Source organism: Rhinatrema bivittatum, chromosome 3, assembly GCF_901001135.1.
Source record: "Rhinatrema bivittatum chromosome 3, aRhiBiv1.1, whole genome shotgun sequence".
NCBI lineage: Eukaryota > Metazoa > Chordata > Amphibia > Gymnophiona > Rhinatrematidae > Rhinatrema > Rhinatrema bivittatum.
The window spans coordinates 321,248,418-321,268,065 of record NC_042617.1 but is presented as its reverse complement, the minus strand read 5'-3'; the positions used below and the strand labels follow the sequence as shown (position 1 = coordinate 321,268,065).

Below are 19,648 nucleotides of genomic sequence, written 5' to 3'. Positions count from 1 at the left end.
ATACTTCTTGGTTGTTATGATTCACATTTGGTGCTTTCAGTGGTAAAACATGGGATATCTCCCTACCCACCCCCTCAGCTTGGACCTGTTGGTCCAAGCATCACTACTCCCCTCTGGATCTCAAGATGAGTAAACACATTACCACATTACACCAACTTTAGAAGCCCTGCACTGGCTTTCAATACAACAAATTATATTCTAAAATAATATCCATGATGCATAAAACTCTGCAAAATGCTTCTTCACCATGGACCAATGCTATCCTTCACATCTACAAACCAACTCATGCTCTTAGATCCGAAAGCAAAAATCTACTAGAAATACCCTCTATCAAATTAGCCAGGCTGGGCATGACCCATGAAAGAGCATTCTCAGTTGCAGGACCCATTATCTAGAAGGCTGTCCTAGAAAGCATAAGTTCAATAGTATGCAGCAAGATGTTAAAAAAACATTAAAAACCTAGCTATTTAAAAATGCGTTTGAAGATAGGTAAAAGTACTCTAATGATTTTATTTTCTTTACATTGTTTTTAACATTTTCTTTAATTTTGTTTTTGTTTTATTGTTTTTATTTTCTTTTGTCTAAATGACAAATGTGTTAAATATATCTCTTGATTTGTATGTTAATTTGTTCTCCACTATGAACTGTGAAATATAAGAGTTTTCAAATAAATAAATACTGCACACCCCACTCCCCTTCATCTGGCCTCCCACCAGCTATGTTTGGGGTCGGGGTTCTAGGGTCAGACTCACCCTCGAACCTTAAGGTTACCCCAGACAATCCTGTTAGTAACACCCACTGCAACCCACACCCCGGGTACGCCACAGTCCTTTATCTGAGTCCATCTATAGCTCCGGGTTCCACTTCCACCCTAGCAGGACTCCTTGGATTGGCTGTGGGACTTGCAGTAAATCTTCAGTCATCTCTGTGGTAACTTGTGCCTCCTCTGCACTGTCATGACCAGCACTCTCGCTGACTTCTCATCATTGGCATGCATTGGCTCCTCTGTATTCCTTCTCAGTAGGGACTCCCTGGCCAATGTGGCCTCTTCAATTGGCTCCTTGGCAGCACCTCTCTCAGGTGCCTCAGTACTGCCTCTCATAAGCCACCCGGTACTGCCCCCTTCTGGCAGTCTGTGTTACTGTCTCCCAGGCTCTTTTCAGTATTTGGGCACCTACAGAGCCTTCCTCGGGACTTCCTATAATGCCAACCTCAGGCTTCTTCCTGCTGCATTCCTGGCTCTCTGGTAGACATCTCTCAAGTAATAAAGTCCTTGCAGGACCCGCATGGGCTTCAGCCCCATTGCTGCTTTCTGCTCCCTCTGGAGTGGAATCTCTTTGAAGGGTCAAGCATCAGTCATACAATTCCAATGGCTGCTATGCTCCTTCAGCTTCCAGGAGCTCCACAGCCTCGCCTGGCTTCACTTCGGGCCCACTCACTACCATAGTTTTCTCTCTGGTGACTTGCCTTAGTTCTGCCTCCCACTAAGTGCACTCCATTGCAATCTCTTGTAGTTCAGTGACCAGCTGCTGCCATTTAATTCTGCCCTCCTCTCTCGGAGCATCTATGGCATCTAGGAGTGGCTTCGCTGGCCCCACTGACCTGGCTGGCCTTTCCATTTACCGCACCTCCAGTCTCAGGTTCCCCCTCTCAGCCGGCTCTTGGGACTGAGGAACTCCCATTACACAGAAGTACATGGCTTCTCTTTCTTCTTTTACCTGTACTGCAGTACACCCACTGGATGCAAACCAGGTTTTGGTAGTACTGCCCAGGCCTTTAAGCTCTCTGGCTTTTGCACTTGCTAGCAGTTTCACTTTCAGTCTGGGCCATGCCATGATCTAACTGCTTTTCTTTTTTTTATCTTTAAAAGTAAAAGCTTGTCCCCTTAGTCTGCAAAGAAAACACCTAACCTGCCCACAGGCCCAACAGACCACTACTAATTTAAAGGCAGTTTTCAGTGTTTTGTTTTTCCTCGTGTGCTTCTTGAGTCACACAAGCCTTTATCTTCCAGTGCTCTTATACACAGTTTAAGTGCACTGCTTTTCTTCTGTCCTAGCCTCCTTCCTTAGGCAAAGCTAGACAAACTTTCTTCATGCAGCCTGCTTTATTTCAGTGTGTGCTCCCTGAGCCACACCCTATTCTCTCCAGCACCGCTTTGCCAATAACTTCTTTGGCAGCCACACAACAGCCTTTTACTTCACAGTTCTCCCTAGGAGACTTGGGGTTTTTCCTCTGTGCCCAAGGCAGAGAGAAATGAATATCCCACCTGATACCATATGTGGGAAACTGAGTGGTGCTTCCCAGGCTGGAGGCACAAAGCCACACAGACGCCAGCCTTTTCAAAGCACTTTTTTTACTTTATTCAAGTTCATAGCACTTCATCAATAATCAGGACTGTCTACCTTTGCAGTACATTCCCCAATCCCTGAAGTCTGGGTCAGCATAGATTAACAGGAGCTGCCTCTCCTGGAGACACAGGACCTCCTAAACTCAGCTGGTTTCACCTTCTTATTCCTGCCCCAGCTGGTCCTGCCTCTGCGGGATTAAGATGGACCAGGCATCTAGCCTGATCATGCACACACAAGGGGGAAAAACAGGGTCACTCCGTTACAGTGACACTGAGCATTTTTAAAGCTGCCTTGCATTGGTTTACAAATATCATTTTCAAGCTGCTCTGCAATTGGTTGACCCTGGCATTATTAAAGCCACTGGTTAGTGCTTGTAGGCTGACTTCATATCTTGCCTAATGTATTTATTTTTTTTTAATTTATAATTTTATTGTGTTTGAAATTAACATAACAGTAACATGTGATACAATAAAATAGAAGCAAGCCAAAACAGTGATATAGAATCCCCACCTTTATCCTTTTCCCTTCCCTGCCCCCCATGAGCTCACTGATACGAGTCTATAGAAGAGACACTAAGCGTACCGGATGTGAAGATATCAGCTTCAAGATAAGTACAACTAAACTGGGCAAGTCAGTTCAAGAGTCCATGCGCGGTTCCTGTTGAGCAGCCGCTTTTTCCCATTGCAAATACGGGGTCCATATAGCCGTAAATGCGGGTAACGAGTGGTGCACTTCTGCCGTGACAGCTGCCATTCTGCAATATTGGTGTACTTTTTGTTATATAAAACTCAGTGACGGAACATCAGATTGCTTCCAATGACTAGCAATGGCTAACCGGGTTGCAATAAAAACTTGTTGACAGAGTCTTGTCTGTGATTTATCCAAGGCAATATGAGGATGATTCAGTAACATAAAGCCTGCATCCAGTAGGCCTTGTAAGTTTACGAGACTTTCCAGCCACGTTGCCACAGCTATCCACAATTTACGTACGTATTCACAAGACCACCACATATAAAAAAAACGTCCCAGTATGCCCACACTTACGCCAACATAAGTCACTAACACTAGGGTATCTACGGTGCAAAGTATGCAGTGTAAGGTACCAGTGTGTAATTATCTTATAACAGTTCTCTTGCATAGTAGCAGAGACCGAGCATTTCCGGGCTACCGCATATGTCCGCACCCAGTCCTCCACCGATAAATCCGTTTCCCACCCTGTGGTGTGCGGAAAGGGAGGTGTTGCTGGGCCCAACAGAAGAGCATAAAGTTTAGAGACCATACCCCTTTTTTTTTATCTATGTCCTCACAGTAATGCTCTAATAGAGTCTTTCCATGTTTAAGGGAGGACCCAATATCGGGTGTTCTCAAAAAGTGTAAAAGTTGGGAACCTGCCAGAAAATCCCCAGTGGGTAATCGATGGAGAGTTTGAATATCTTTCCATGACATTACAGAACCCCTACTAAGGAAATGCTTGATCTTTACAAGACCCTTATTATGCCAGTCCCTGAAAGTTCGATTAAGGCGGCCAGCAGGAAATTGTGTGTGGTAAAATATATTGGCTAGAATTATTTCCTGCTGCCCACAGGGCTGGAGGAACCACTAGGTGAGCTAGGCCTGTGCCTAGGGCACAGGCCTAGCTCACCTAGTGTCTTCCTACTAGAAGGGATATGTACCTCATTTCCGCCATTATGTTACACCTTTTTTTTTTTTTAGATCCCATCTAGGATAAAATTTCGAGACTTAGGGGGCGCTGCGGCAGGCAGTAGAATTTTGAAAGGGCAAAAAGTGCCCTTTCAAAATTCTGCCAGCCTCCGACTCGCCCTGCCTCCCCCCCCCCCCCCCCCAGTGCCACCCTCCCGACGTCCACCTGGTGGCCCAGCGGAGGGCCCGGGAGCGATCTGCCACTCCCAGGGCCTCAGCTACCACTAAGCAAAATGGCACCGGTGGCCTTCAGCCCCTTCCATGTGACAGGGACTACCGGTGCCATTGGTTGGCCCCTGTCACATGGTAGGGGCTAAAGGTCACCGGCGCCATTTTGCTTAGTGGCAGCTGAGGCCCCGCGAGCGGCAGATCGCTCCCGGGACCTCCGCTGGACCACCAGGGGGGGGCGTCGGTAGGGTGGCACTGTGGGGGAGGCAGGGTGAGTCGGGGGCTGGCTGCCTGCTGCGGCACCTCCTAAGTCTTGGTGCCTGGTCTCTGGCTGCGCCGATCTTCCTTTCTTCAGCCACGTGATCAGCTAGACCGGCTGCGCCAATCTTCTTTCTGTGTGTACGTATGTGGTGTGTATGTGAGAAAGGAATGGAGATTCTGTGTGGGTGTATGTGTGTGTATGTGAGAAAGGAATGGTGCTTCTGTGTGTGAGACAGGGCCCTATACCACCAGCTTCCAGGCTGGCCTCCAGCCTGTGGCACGGTCTTCCTATCCAGAGGCCTGTCGCCATGCAGGCCACCATAGAAACAGAGACCCAACACGTGTGTCCATGACCTATGGCAGTAGCTATTTAAGCGCACACCATCCTTACGCAGCAGGGTGTTTTGACCGATGATCATGAGAATAAAAAATATGAAATTTTATCCTAGATGGGATCTAAAAAAAAAAAAAGGTGTAACATAATGGGGGAAATGAGGTACATATCCCTTCTAGTAGGAAGACATAATTTTTAACAAACTTGGTCATGCGGCCTATTTGATCAAACTTTTTCTTTTAATATCTCGGTGTGTGTTACAGGTATTAACAACCTTTATGTTGGGATTCTGCCAGTTTAAAAAAATGAAATGTGATAATACATATACCTCAACTTTTGTGCTGGTAGCGCAACTTTTGAAAAGTTGGATAAAAGATGAAATTACTGAATTTTAAGCATCCCTCTTCTGGAAAATAAAATTTAACAAAGTGGATAGAGACAAATACTAAAGCAAAAAAAAAAAATTAAAGTATTTAAAATGTTCATCTCAGCAAAATCACAAACTTAAGATACTGATGCCAGGTGGGGTTTGGTTTTTTTTTTGAAGCATAATTTAAGCATGAAGATTAGAATAGTTCCAATCTGAAACGGTTTTGCTTTTTTTTTTTTTTTTTTTTAAGCCTTTAGAAAATGTATATTTTTAAATGACATACAGGCTGATTCAGTAAAAGTCACGGGAGAGCGGGCGAGTGCCCGCTCTCTCGGCGCATGCACAGGCCACTCTCCTGTGTGCGCGATTCAGGGGGGAAGAAGATGCAAATTAGGGCCCGTGGTAAAAAGAGGCATTAGGGACACTAGCGTGTCCCTAGCGCCTCCTTTTTGACAGGAGCGGCGGCTGTCAGCAGGTTTGACAGCTGACGCTCAATTTTTCCGGCGTCGGTTCTCAAGCCCGCTGACAGCCACGGGTTCGGAAAACGGACACTGGCTAAATTGGGCGTCCATCTTCCGACCAGCAGGCTGCCGGCTGATTTTTTTTTTTTTTTTTTAATTTTTGATTTTTTTTTAAATTTTGGGGCCTCCGACTTAATATCACCATGATATTAAGTCGGAGGGTATACAGAAAAGCAGTTTTTTCTGCTTTTCTGTATACCCTCCCCGGTGCCGGCAGAAATTCGTTAATTTCTAAAAGTAAAATGTGCGGCTTGGCTGCACATTTTACTTTCTGTATCATGCGGGAATAACTAATAGGGCCATCAACATGCATTTGCATGTTGCGGGCGCTATTAGTTTTTGGGGGGGGGGGTTGGACACGCATTTTCTGTGTAAGGGGTAAAACTAGCGCGTCGAAAATGTGCGTCCAAACCCGGGATAACAGTGCGCTCTGTACTGTATTGGCCCATAAGCCTGGAATCTTCCCATTTAAAAGGGAAGCTGACTAAGGATGTCTTTCTGTTCCATATCTCCCACATGAATAATCATACGACTGATAGTTTGAAGAAAGACACTTGCTTTATTGCCTGAAAGCGTAAAACAAGAGAAGCTGTCCGGTGTGGGTGGCTGTCCCTTGGGAGGACAGAATCTGAAGGAAGGGTGTCATTTCACCTTCTGATAGGAACGTGGTTTTCTTATTTAACAGTTGGGAGCATCACTTTCACTTTTAGTAAAAGTGAAAAATCATGCTGCAAGTCTGAAAGCAAGGTACTTCTGTGAGAGTGTAATGTGTATGTGAGACAGGGAGGGTGCTTCGTGTATGTGAGACAGGGAGGGTGCTTCTGTATCAGCGTGGTGTATAAGTAAGTCAGGGAGGGTGCTTGTGTGTGTGAATGTATGTGTGCGAGAGAGATGGAGCATGTTTTTGGCTGGCTTGTGGATGTGAGAGAGGGCATGTGTGTGATTGAGCCTGTTTGTGAATGAGATAGAACATGTGTGTGATTGAGAGCTTCTGTGTAAGTGAAATAGAGAGAGCATGTGTGTGATTGAAAGCCTGTGTGTAAGTAAGAGAGAGCAAGAGCACTGTGTGATTGAGAGAGACTGGCCAGAGAGGTGATGTGTGTATGTGTGAGAGAGAATGATCAGGGAGATGACTGGTATGTGTGTGCTTGTGTGTGTGTGTGTGTGTGTGTGAGAGAGAGAGAGAGAGAGAGAGAGACTGGTTGGGGAGATGATTGGTGTATGAGAGACAGAAACTGGTCCTGAGGGTGTGACTGGTGTGTGTGTGAGAGAGAGAGAAGAGACTGGTTGTGGTCCCTAAGGAAGAGGACTGTGAGGACAGCTTCAGCAGCTACTGCTGCTTCTGGTGTGGCCTGCAAGGGAAAGGAGTAGGAGAACTGCTGGAGAGGGTAAGTAAAGGTGGCTTTTTAAGTTCATTTTTCTTGATTGACTACCATTTTAATTATTGGGTAGTATGTGATGTGTCTGCTGTTTGAAATAGTTGATTGGTGTTTGGTAAAGCTTTCAAAATTTGCATGAGTCTTTAATTATTGGATATTCTATTCATCAGTTGTTTTGAAATTATTTTATTTGTATGATTTTATAATTATGATTAATGATTTATATATCTTGATTTTATTGATTTGTTTCACGAGAAATGGTGAAATTTTTGTTTTTCCATTCTTACACTGTATATAGTCTGGCGAGATGTATTTTACAGTTCAGTTTTTGTCTGCACATTTCTATTTATACTTTATGTGGCTATATTCTGTATTTGGTGAGGGTTTGTGTTCTGCATGCAAAGACTGAGATGAAGTATTCTTTTAGCATGTGGTTTCTCTGTAGGGATCTGTAGTAGCTTGGCCTGTTCTGTTTTCCTGAACATAAGAACATAAGAAAATGCTATGCTGGGTCAGACCAAGGGTCTATCAAGCCCAGCATCCTGTTTCCAACAGTGGCCAATCCAGGCCATAAGAACCTGGCAAGTACCCAAAAACTAAGTCTATTCCATGTTACCATTGCTAATGACAGTGGCTATTCTCTAAGTGAACTTAATAGCATGTAATGGACTTCTCCTCCAAGAACTTATCCAATCCTTTTTTAAACACAGCTATACTAACTGCACTAACCACATCCTCTGGCAACAAATTCCAGAGTTTAATTGTGCGTTGAGTAAAAAAGAACTTTCTCCGATTAGTTTTAAATGTGTCCCATGCTAACTTCATGGAGTGTCCCCTAGTCTTTCTACTATCCGAAAGAGTAAATAACCGATTCACATTTACCCATTCTAGACCTCTCATGATTTTAAACATCTCTATCATAACCCCCCTCAGTCGTCTCTTCTCCAAGCTGAAAAGTCCTAACCTCTTTAGTCTTTCCTCATAGGGGAGCTGTTCCATTCCCCTTATCATTTTGGTAGCCCTTCTCTGTACCTTCTCCATCGCAATTATATCTTTTTTGAGATGCGGCGACCAGAATCGTACACAGTATTCAAGGTGCGGTCTCACCATGGAGCGATACAGAGGCATTATGACATTTTCCGTTTTATTCACCATTCCCTTTCTAATAATTCCCAACATTCTGTTTGCTTTTTTGACTGCCGCAGCACACTGAACCGACGATTTCAATGTGTTATCCACTATGACACCTAGATCTCTTTCTTGGGTTGTAGCACCTAATATGGAACCCAACATTGTGTAATTATAGCATGGGTTATTTTTCCCTATATGCATCACCTTGCACTTATCCACATTAAATTTCTTCTGCCATTTGGATGCCCAATTTTCCAGTCTCACAAGGTCTTCCTGCAATTTATCACAATCTGCTTGTGATTTAACTACTCTGAACAATTTTGTGTCATCTGCAAATTTGATTATCTCACTCGTCGTATTTCTTTCCAGATCATTTATAAATATATTGAAAAGTAAGGGCCCCAATATAGATCCCTGAGGCACTCCACTGTCTACTCCCTTCCACTGAGAAAACTGTCCATTTAATCCTACTCTCTGTTTCCTGTCTTTTAGCCAGTTTGCAATCCACGAAAGGACATCGCCACCTATCCCATGACTTTTTACTTTTCCTAGAAGCTTTTTACTTTTCCTAGAAGCCTCTCATGAGGAACTTTGTCAAACGCCTTCTGAAAATCCAAGTATACTATATCTACCGGTTCACCTTTATCCACATGTTTATTAACTCCTTCAAAAAAGTGAAGCAGATTTGTGATAGGAGGTGTATTGATATTTTAGATTCTGGTGTAATATTTGTGGTATTATTTTTCATAGGTGGGGTTGTTATTCTTTGAGTGTTGGCAAGTAGTACTGTGTTGATACGGGAGGACCATGCCGAAATATATCAAATAAGTATGATGCCATATGAATTCCAAGATGCAAAGTTTTCTTGTTGGCATCACAACAGTGCATGAAATTATCACAACAACTTGTATATTAATTTTACCTCAGAATGTCATTTTTCATGTAAAATATGTTACAAATGCATAATTTAAAATTGTATATGGGGAGGGGGCGCCAGACTGTAAGGTTTGCCTAAGGTGCCTAATACCCTTGCACTGGCCCTGGCTGCCCACCAAGTGATCCTTCCATTTAAACCAGTTTCATGGTGGTAGCAAGCGGTAAGGGTATGGGGCCCGTTATTACCCAAGTGCTACGGGGTTGCCATGCCATAGCTGCTAACAGCATGCCCCCTACTATCAGTTCTTCAAAGGACACCCATTGTTTTACAGACAATTGCCAGTGCATATCTGGAATCGCTGTGAGCTGCACCGCTATGCAGAATCATTCTAAGTTTGGTACTCCCAAACCACCTCTATCTCGTGGCTGATATAGCAAGCGACAAGATTACCTGGATGGGCACCTTCGCCAGATAAAGTCAAATAATATTTTTTGCCAGGAGCGTAATATGACAGAGCTTAGAAAAACCAGTAAGGTAATGAACAAATACAAGAATCTAGGCAGCATGTTCATTTTTATGACGGCAATGCACCTAAACCAAGAGAATTGTTCTCTGTCCCATTTTTTAATAACTCTCTGTATAGCTATGAGTAACGGTTTATAATTAAGTTGAAATAAATCACTCACATCAGACCAATGTGTACTCCTAGGTATTTAATTGATTTTGAAGCTAATTTAAAAGGATATTGGCATCTCAATTTCTGTATTGTGGCCTGGTCAGTGGATACATTTAGGAGTTCGGATTTGTCTAAATTAATTTTGAAGCCTGATATGGCACTAAAGACATGCATTTCATCTGTAACACCTTGAAGGGAGGCAACGGGATTTGTGATGGTCAGTACGATGTTGTCTGCAAATAGTGATATTTTTAAATGCAGATTACCTACCCTGATCCCCTCAATCAGATCGGAGTCACGAACCTTTGTGGCAAAAGGCTCCAGAAATAGAGCGAACAGTAGTGGGGATAATGGGTATCCCCTGTCTCGTCCCTCTTTGAACAAGAAATGTGTCACCATACCCTCCATTTACCTTTATTCGCGCTATGGGATCTTTATACAGACTTTTAACCCATTGAAGAAACATGAGACCAAATCTCATCTTTTCCATGGTTGTGAACAGAAATTCCCAGTGCACTAAATCAAAAGCTTGTTCAGCATCGATGGCCAATACCACCATAGGTATATTTTCTTTTTTAGCCCACCAGAAGATGTCTGTAACTTTGTGGACATTGTCCACCGCCATTCTTTGTGGGATAAATCCAACTTGATCTCTGTTGACTAAGCTGGGAAGAAACAAATTAAGGCAAGCTGCCAGTACCTTCGCCAGAATCTTTAGATCTATATTAAGGAAATCGGTCAGTAAGACCCACATTGTGATGGATCTCTCCCAGGCTTTGCAAGAATCGTAATTCCCGCAATATTGGAATGGACGGGTAAAGTCTCTCACCCTCGTAAACTATTAAAAAATTCTGTAAGAGGTCCCACTATCTGAGCACTACATTTCTTATAATAACTACCTGTGAACCCATCTAACCTGGGGGACTTTCCGATTTTAAGATCATTAATGGCACTCTGAACTTCCAGAGGGATAATGGGTTCGTCTAGGAAGGATTGTTGCTGTTCTATCAGATTGGGTAAGGTGACCGATGTGAGATACTGTGCTATAGATTCAGTAGAAATCGCCTCGTCTCTGCTGTATAAGAGGGAATAAAATTTAGAGAAGCAGTCCCTTATATCCTGAGTGGTGGTATAAATCTGGCCGTTAGAGTCTCTGATTTTCGCAATATTATTCTGTATAGCCCTTTGCTTTAGTTGCCTAGCTAGTATCCTACCAGCCTTATTGTGCCCTTCAAAATATTTTTGTTTCATGTGTTCTTGGGCGTGCGCTATACTGGAGGAATCTAACAGATTTAATTCTGTGTGTACTGCCCGTATCTTCTGCAATATGATAGCATGAAAATTACGTTGGTGTTCCCTCACCAGTATGTTTAAAGTTCTTAATAACTCGAATCTACGCTTATCCTTCTTTTTTCGCAAAGCTGTACCCAGAGCAATGAAACGGCCTCTCATTACTATTTTAGAACACTCCCATAGGGAGCCTGCCGACGATACAGAACCCTTTTTGAGGGTGAAATAGTCCTGAAGGGACTCATTCACTGATAAACAGTGTGCGGTAGAGGTGTGAATCGTGTGATCGATCGTCTTAACGATCGATTTTGGCTGGGGGGGGGGAAATCTTATCGTCGGGTTTTTTTGTTTTAAAAAATTGTTAAAAATCGTAAATCGGGGGAGGGCAGGAAAACCGGCACACCAAAAAAACCCTAAAACCCATCCCGAACCTTTAAAAGAAATCCCCCACCCTCCCGAACCCCCCCAAAATGTTTTAAATTACCTGGGGTCCATTGGGGGTTCCCAACGCGATCTCCCTCTCTCTCTCTGGCCACGGCTGCGTTGAGAAATGGCGCCGGTGGCCCTTTGCCCTTATCATGTGACAGGGCAAAGGTAGCGCCGGCGCCATTTTGTTTCCTGGCTCCCGACGTCACACCTGCTGGAGATCACCCACGGACCCCCGCTGGACCCCCAGGGACTTTTGGCCAGCTTGGGGGGGGCCTCCTGACCCCCACAAGACTTGCCAAAAGTCCAGCGGGGGTCCGGGAGCGACCTCCTGCACGCGGGCCGTATTGCCAATCTTCAAAATGGCGCCGGCGCTACCTTTGCCCTCACTATGTCATACGGGCGATACAAAGATTCTGCTTAATAGAGACGCAAGTGGGAGACGGATGCAGGAGATTTAGACAGATTACACAGGTTTGCCGGGAGCGCTCGGGTTAGGCAGTCATACTTGCTGATGACATCATCACGCCCTTCCATCTTGCCTAATTTTTTATTGAGAAAAACTGTCTCCAGTCTCTAGTGATGTACTTACAATACAGGAATTCACATAACAAATGTCATAATCATGTGCAAATTTCTGGACGAAGGAAGAAAACCAGGCATCATAAAATGTTAACACATATGTTTGTTTTTATAATGCATATTCCTATGCAATATCAGTCATATACTTAAAATGTAGTTAATACTAGCTTTTACAATAAGATTCAAGTCTTTAATTTAATCTGAACACTTTAATCTGAACAAACTGCTCCTGTTACCTGGACATGAAGTCATGAGCCCTCTTTAGTTATTGGAAGAGAATAGGAGAGATCCTTTTATTTGAGGTGCAGATAGGTAAGGCTTACGGATGTAAATGGAAACGTATGCATATGTAAAAGACGAGTGTGCCTTGTAGGTCATGCACATGGCATGTAGACATGTGAAATGTTCTTGTGGTCTGCACCAACCAAAATATGAAAAGGAGTTACCTGCAGGGAAGCCCATCACGCTGAAAATGCGGTCCAGCTGGTCGTGATGGAAAGGGTTGCTTGTTTTGATGTCTTCTTGACGACAGTGAAAAATAGGTTCTGATGTCAACAGTTCCGCAAATATACAGCCAATTGCCCAGATATCTGGGGAAAAACAGAAAGACAGCCAGTGTGGTAGAGCTACCATGCCGCAGCATCTTCCTTTCTGTTCATTACTATGCAAGGAATGCTGCAAGTTAATTTAGTTTTTTGGTGTCAAATTCCATCTGCACAGGAAAGCATGGAGACAAAATGTGGCATGAGAGACAGAACTGTTGAGAGAAAGCAAATGTTGCTTACCTGTAACAGGTGTTCTCACAGGACAGCAGGATGTTAGTCCTCACACATGGGTGACATCATAGGATGGAGCCCAATCACGGAACACTTTTGTCAAAGTTTCCAGAACATTGACTGGCCCCTACTGGGCATGCCCAGCAGGGCACCAACCCTGCAGCCAGCAGGGGTCCCCCTTCAGTCTTGTTAAAAAGCTACAGGTAGTGCCAAAAATAAAATAAGAAAGCGTTACGAACCCCACACTGCAGGGCGGCGGGCGGGTTTCATGAGGACTAACATCCTGCTGTCCTGTGAGAACACCTGTTACAGGTAAAAAAACATTTGCTTTCTCACAGGACAAGCAGGATGATAGTCCTCACATGAGGATGTCCGAGTATGCACCAAATGTACTCAGGCTGCAAGGCACTAGACCTGGGACGAAATTTGGCCAAGGGCATCCTGAACCCCACCGGGCAGGCGGAAGGGTGTTGGTACGTCACGTTGTAAATAGGATGCACAAGACAGACTGGCCGAAGATGGAATCCTGTCTTCCGGCTTTGTCTAAGCAATAATAGGCTGTAAAGGTATGGAGAGAACTCCAGGTGGTAGCCCTGCAAATGTCAGGAAGCGGCACCGAGCGTAGGTGTGCTACTGAAGTCGCCATGGCCCTCTCAGAGTGTGCTTTAACACGGTTTTGAAGTGGAATACCTGCTTGCTGATAGCAAAAGGATATGCAGTCCGCCAACCAGGAGGAGAGAGTCGGTTTTCCCACAGGCTGCCCAATTTGATAGAATGGAAAGAGACAAACAATTGAGTGCTTTTCCTGTGGGCAGCTGTACGGTCTAGGTAGAATGATAGAGCCCGTTTGCAGTCAAGGGTATGCAGAGCCTACTCTCCTGGATTGGAATGGGGCCTGGGAAAGAAGGCAGGTAGTATAATGGATTGATTGAGATGAAACTCCAAAACTACCTTAGGCAAAAATTTAGGGTGAGTGCGGAGTACTGCCTGGTCCTTCAGAAATTTAGTGTAAGGCGGATAGGTAACTAGAACCTGTAATTCACTAACTCTGCGAATGGAAGTGATTGCCAAAAGGAAAATCACTTTCCATGTGAGATATCGAAGGTCACAGGACTGAAGAGGCTCGAATGGTGGTTTCATGAGCCGACCCAAAACTAGGTTGAGGTCCCAAGAAGGGGCTGGAGGATGCAGAGGAGGCTTGAGGTGAAGCAAGCCCTTCAAAAAACGTGTAACAAGAGGTTGTACTGATATGGGAACATCCCCGATACCTTTATGGAAGGCGGCTACCGCACTGACATGCATCCAGATGGAGGAAGTTTTTAGACCTGACTCTGACAAGTGCCAGAGATAGTCCAGAAACTTCGTGATTGGACAGGTAAAGGGGTCAAGGGACTGAGAAGAGCACCATGACGTAAACCTGGTCCATTTGTAAGAATACGATTTTCTCGTGGAAGGCTTGCGTGAAGCAATCAGGACACGGGAAACTGGTTCAGAAAGGTTAAGTGGCTGAAGGATTAACCTCAACATCCATGCCGTCAGGGACAAGGCTTGAAGACTGGGGTGGCGTAGGCACCTGCCGTTTTGAGTGATTAGAAGTGGGCCCTTTCCCAAGGGAATGCGCCTGCGAATGGAGAGATCCTGAAGTATTGGAAACCACACTTGGCGCTGCCAGTGAGGTGCTATCAGGATCATGGTTCCCTTGTCCTGACGTAACTTCATGAGAGTCTTTGAGAGAAGTGGAAGTGGAGGGAATGCATATAGGAGACCGGATGCCCATGAGAGGGAGAACGCGTCTCTTGGTTGATAGTGTGGCTGCGAGTGAGAGAGCAGACGTTGTCTACTTTGCAATTTTGAGGTGACGCAAAGAGATCTATTTGAGGATAACCCCATTGATGGAAGATCGAGTTCGCTACTGAGGGGTTGAGAGACCACTCGTGCGGTTGAAAGGTGTGACTCAGCTTGTCTGCCAACACATTGTCCACTCCCGGCAAGTAGATGGCCCTGAGGTACATCGAGTGGGAGAGGGCCTCCGCCCAGATCTGCACACAGAAGGTAGGAGCCCATCCCTCCCTGTTTGTTGATGTACCACATGGACACCTGGTTGTCTGTCTGGATCAGGATGACTTGATTGGAGAGGCGATCCTGAAAAACCCTGAGAGCATATCTGATTGCTCGAAGCTCCAGGAAATTTGGTGTTTGGCTTCCTCTGGAGACCAAGATCCTTGTGTCTGCAGATCAGCCATGTGGGCTCCCCAGCCGAGGTTGGAAACATCGGTGGTGAGAGTTATTTGAGGGTCTGGAGCCTGGAAGGGCAGGCCTTGGAGGAGGTTGACTTGATTTCTCCACCAGGCGAGAGACTGATGGAGTGAGTTGGTTATGTGGACAATGGTCGACAGGGGCTGAATGGATTGAGTCCATTGTGACCTTAGAGTCCACTGCATGACTCTCATGGCTAAGTGGGCCATTGGGGTGACCTGAACTGAGGACGCCATGTGTCCCAGGAGGATGAGAAAGTGGTGTGCAGTCGTGAAGTGCTGAGACTGCAGCTGGTGTGCAAGAGACACAAGACTGAGAGCTCGGTGTCGAGGCAGAAAAGCCTTTGCCTGCAAGTTGTCCAAGTCTGCCCCAATGAACGATAAGGTTTGAGATGGGACTAAGCAGGATTTGTCGTAGTTGACAAGAAATCCGAGCGAAATTAGAGTGTGTAAGGTAAGACATAGGGACGACAGAGTAGTTTGCTGAGTGGGAGCCCTGATTAACCAATCGTCTAGATAGGGGTAGAAGTGAACACCTTGAGTCCTGAGGAAGGCTGCAACCACGACGAGGCATTTTTTTGAAGATTCGTGGTGCAGAAGCGAGGCCGAATGGAAGCACTCGGTACTGATAGTGCTTGGGGCCTACTAGAAACCTCAGGTATTTGCGATGGGATGGAATTATTGAAATATGAGTGTATGTGTCCTGGAGGTCTAGAGAGCAGAGCCAGTCTCCTCTTTGTAGAAGAGGAAGAAGAGAGCCCAAGGTTACCATTTTGAACTTTTCTCGCTGGAGGTACTTGTTGAGGGCACATAGGTCCAGGATTGGACGAACACCCCCCGATTTTTGGGGGATTAGAAAGTACCGGGAATAGAACCCTAGGCCGTGCTGAGAGTATGGTAAGGGTTCTATTGCCTTGGATTGGAGGAGGAGGGAGACCTCCTGTTCCAGAAGGATGGAATAATTGGATGTTCTCCACGTTGGTAGAGGTGGGGAGTCCGGTGCAATGGAGAGAAAGTTCAGATGATAACCCTGAGCAATTATCGCCAGGACCCACTGGTCTGAGGTGATTGAGTGCCACCTGTTGTTGAAATGGCACAATCGACCTCCCACTGGTATGTGGGGCAATGGAAGCTGGCTGCTGCTCTTTATGCAGGAGTCAAAAACCAGAAGCAGGACCTGGTTGAGGAGGTGCTTGCGGTTTTTGTTTTTGTGTCTGACGAGACTGGGTTTTTTGAAACGGTCTCGTAGAACGGGTTCTAGCTGGAGGCGGGTAGGATTTCTTCGGGGGGAAGAATGACTTCTTAGAGTCCTTTCGGAAGGGCTGTTTTGAAGAGTACTCAGAAGGCATCAGAGAGAGCTGTCTTAGGGTCTCATGATGGTCCTTGAGTTCCGCCACCGTTCGTTGAATCTGCTCACCAAACAGATTATCTCCTACGCAAGGCAGGTCGGATAATCTGTCTTGTACTTCAGGGCGAAGGTTGGAAGACTTGAACCAGGCCCATCGTCTTGCCGAGATAGCAGCTGCAGATACCCTGGTAGCAGTGTCAAAGATATCGTAAGATGATCTGATCTCATGCTTGCCTGCCTCAAAACCCTTGTTTACTAGGGTTTGGAGTTGATCTTGAAATTGCTGAGGCAGGGAGTCTTTGAAGTCTTGTATCTGCTTAAATAAGACCCTATTATATTGGGTCATATAGAGCTGATAAGAGGCAATTCTGGAGATGAGCATTGATCCCTGGAAGACATGGTGACCAATGGCATCTAGAAATTTCTGTTCCTTGCTTGGGGGAAAGGAAGTGTGAGGTTTTGATCTCCTTGCTCTTTTCTGGGCAGATTCTACAACCACAGATTGATGATCCAATTGAGGTTTGTGAAAGCCTGGAGCTGACTGTACGAGATAGGTGGTGACAGCTTTCCTGTTGACTGGAGCAACAGAGCCAGTATGTTCCCAGTTCTTTTTGAGGAGATCCAGAAGAACCTGGTAGATAGGGATGGAGGTTATTTCCTTGGGAGCATTCAGGAATTGTCACAACTCCATATTTGATGCCTATCATCCTGTTCCGTCTGAAATTGGAAGGGAACCAATTCAGACATCTCCTTCACAAAATTTATAAAGGAAAGGTCCTCTGGAGGAGAATGCTTTCTGCTTTCAGTAGGTGAAGGCAAATCGTTGGTGTCTGGTGAAGAATCATCAGTCCAGGTATCATAGGGATCAGCACCTGCTCCTCTAGGGACTAGAGGAGGACGGGGCAGTGGGATCCCTGAAGGTCCTGGCCTAGGCTCCGAAGGACTCGAAGGAATAACTGGAGGCACTGATGAAAGCATTGAAGGCACCGGTGCAGGCATCGAGGACATCAATAGATGGCTCGGTGGCGCCAACGGACGTATCGGCACCGATGGATGGATCGGTGGCACTGACGGCCGTATCAGCATCGATGGCTAAGGCATCGGCAGAACTCGAGATGGAGGGATGCGGAACGGTGTTTCTCCTCCCAATGACAAAGTAAGCGGGGAGGGCACTGGAGCCATCGGTGACCCAGGGTCCATCGGTGGAAAAGCGGCCATGATCGCGTCCATCCTCGAGAGCAGCGGTGCCAACGCTGCTGGAATCGGGTCGGTGGTTGGTTCCGCTATCGGTACCGGTGTCGGTGCCGGAGGAACTTGGAGTGGATGCATCGCCTTGTCGATGGCCTCCTGAACCTTCCGGTCCAGTTCTTCTCGGAGACCTGGAGCAAGCAGCCCCGGCTCCGGAACAGAAGAAGGAGGCAGAGGCATAGCCGGAGGGAACACTGTTAAAGGCGGTCCTGAGGGGGAGTAGAGGGTGTTAAAGGCCGAGAAGTCGTCCATGCCGGATGGTCACCGGTCAGAGGTCGATTCTGGCGTGAAGTTGACGGTGCCAGTTCTGAAGACGCCGATGCAATAGATGGCGTCGGGGTTTGAGCATGGAAGAGAAGTTCCATTTTCTCCATTCTAGCCTTGCGACCTTTTGGTGTCATTAGGGCACATTTGGTGCAGGTTAGGACATTGTGCTCACATCCGAGACACATTACATAGACTTTGTGGGGGTCTGTGATGGACATGGTGCGATTACAGTCTGGGTACCGGAGGAACCCCGACACCATGGCCATGAAAAAATTGAGCCGTGGTACGGTCGACGGCCAGTAGGCCGCGAGGGCCAAACTCAACGGTAATCGATGGAAAATGGGTAAAAAACTTACTGGAGTACCGCGGCTTGAAAAAGTTGAAGGAGGGAACCCTGTGGGGTAAATTAAATTTTAGTAATTCCGTGAGGAAAATTCCTGTCAGGAATCTCTGCAGAGCTCCTTAACTGCGTGGCTACTGCTGCGCGGAAAAAAGAAGACTGAAGGGGGACCCCTGCTGGCTGCAGGGTTGGTGCCATGCTGGGCATGCCCAGTAGGGGCCAGTCAAAGTTCTGGAAACTCTGACAAAAGTGATCCGTGATTGGGCTCCATCCTATGATGTCACTCATATGTGAGGACTACCATCCTGCTTGTCCTGTGAGAATTAATTATCCAGTGCCGCACAGATCCTTTTATTGGCCGGATTTAAGAATTAACTATTATACCATTATCACACCTGAAGAAGGGACATCTGTGGTCATGTGCACCATCTTTGGATAACTTCTGTCAGCACCTTCTAGTCTCCACTATTTTAGCCTCTCACACCCAGATAGTCTGTAGGTAGGTATTACATTTAACTCATTTACAAATGCAGCACAAAGCTACAGAGGCTTTCTGGAAATAAGAAACTGTTTTCTGTACAGCAGCACCCTTGGATTGACATGCAGAGAGTGTGCTGTCTTAGAAGCTTAACCACTCAGTTACTTAAGTGTCACTCACTAAAGGGATAGAGTGGTATCATACTCTAGTTAATATTTAGAAATACATTCCAAAATGACAATAAGAAAGGGTTTCTATTGTTAACAGAATTAACTACTTTACAGAGCATCAAAAGCTTACGAGAGCCTCTTCTGCCAGTCAGCAAAGTTTGCATAATAGAGCAAAGGACTAAGATACCTTTCCAGATTGAAGATGTACACAGGGACGGTAACTTTTAAACAGGTGGGCGGGCGCACATGTGCACGCATTTGCTGCCTTGCATCTAAAGACGCATCCATTTTATAACATACGCACGTATATGCACTCATGTTATATAATGGAGAAGGTTTTCATGGGTAATGATTCAGATGGACTGAATCAAATCACGGTGAACCTAGAAGATGTGGTAGGCCTGACTGACAAACTGAAGAGTAGTAAATCACCTGGACCGGATGGTATACACCCCAGAGTTCTGAAGGAACTAAAAAATGAAATTTCAGACCTATTAGTAAAAATTTGTAACTTATCATTAAAATCATCCATTGAAGACTGGAGGATAGCAAATGTAACCCCAATATTTAAAAAGGGCTCCGGGGGTGATCCGGGAAACTACAGACTGGTTAGCCTGACTTCAGTGCCAGGAAAAATAGTGGAAAGTGTTCTAAACATCAAAATCACAGAACATATAGAAAGACATGGTTTAATGGAACAAA

General features: G+C 45.6%; 1 protein-coding gene across 1 annotated transcript in view; it reads right to left on the bottom strand.

The window, feature by feature from the left end:
• CDK19 (cyclin dependent kinase 19) overlaps nt 1–19,648 on the bottom strand; it is a 529,893-nt gene that overhangs the window by 82,636 nt on the left and 427,609 nt on the right. Inside the window, exon 7 of the mRNA XM_029595265.1 lies at nt 12,511–12,654. Coding sequence (XP_029451125.1) covers nt 12,511–12,654 — 144 coding nt within the window. The remainder of the gene's footprint in view (nt 1–12,510; nt 12,655–19,648) is intronic.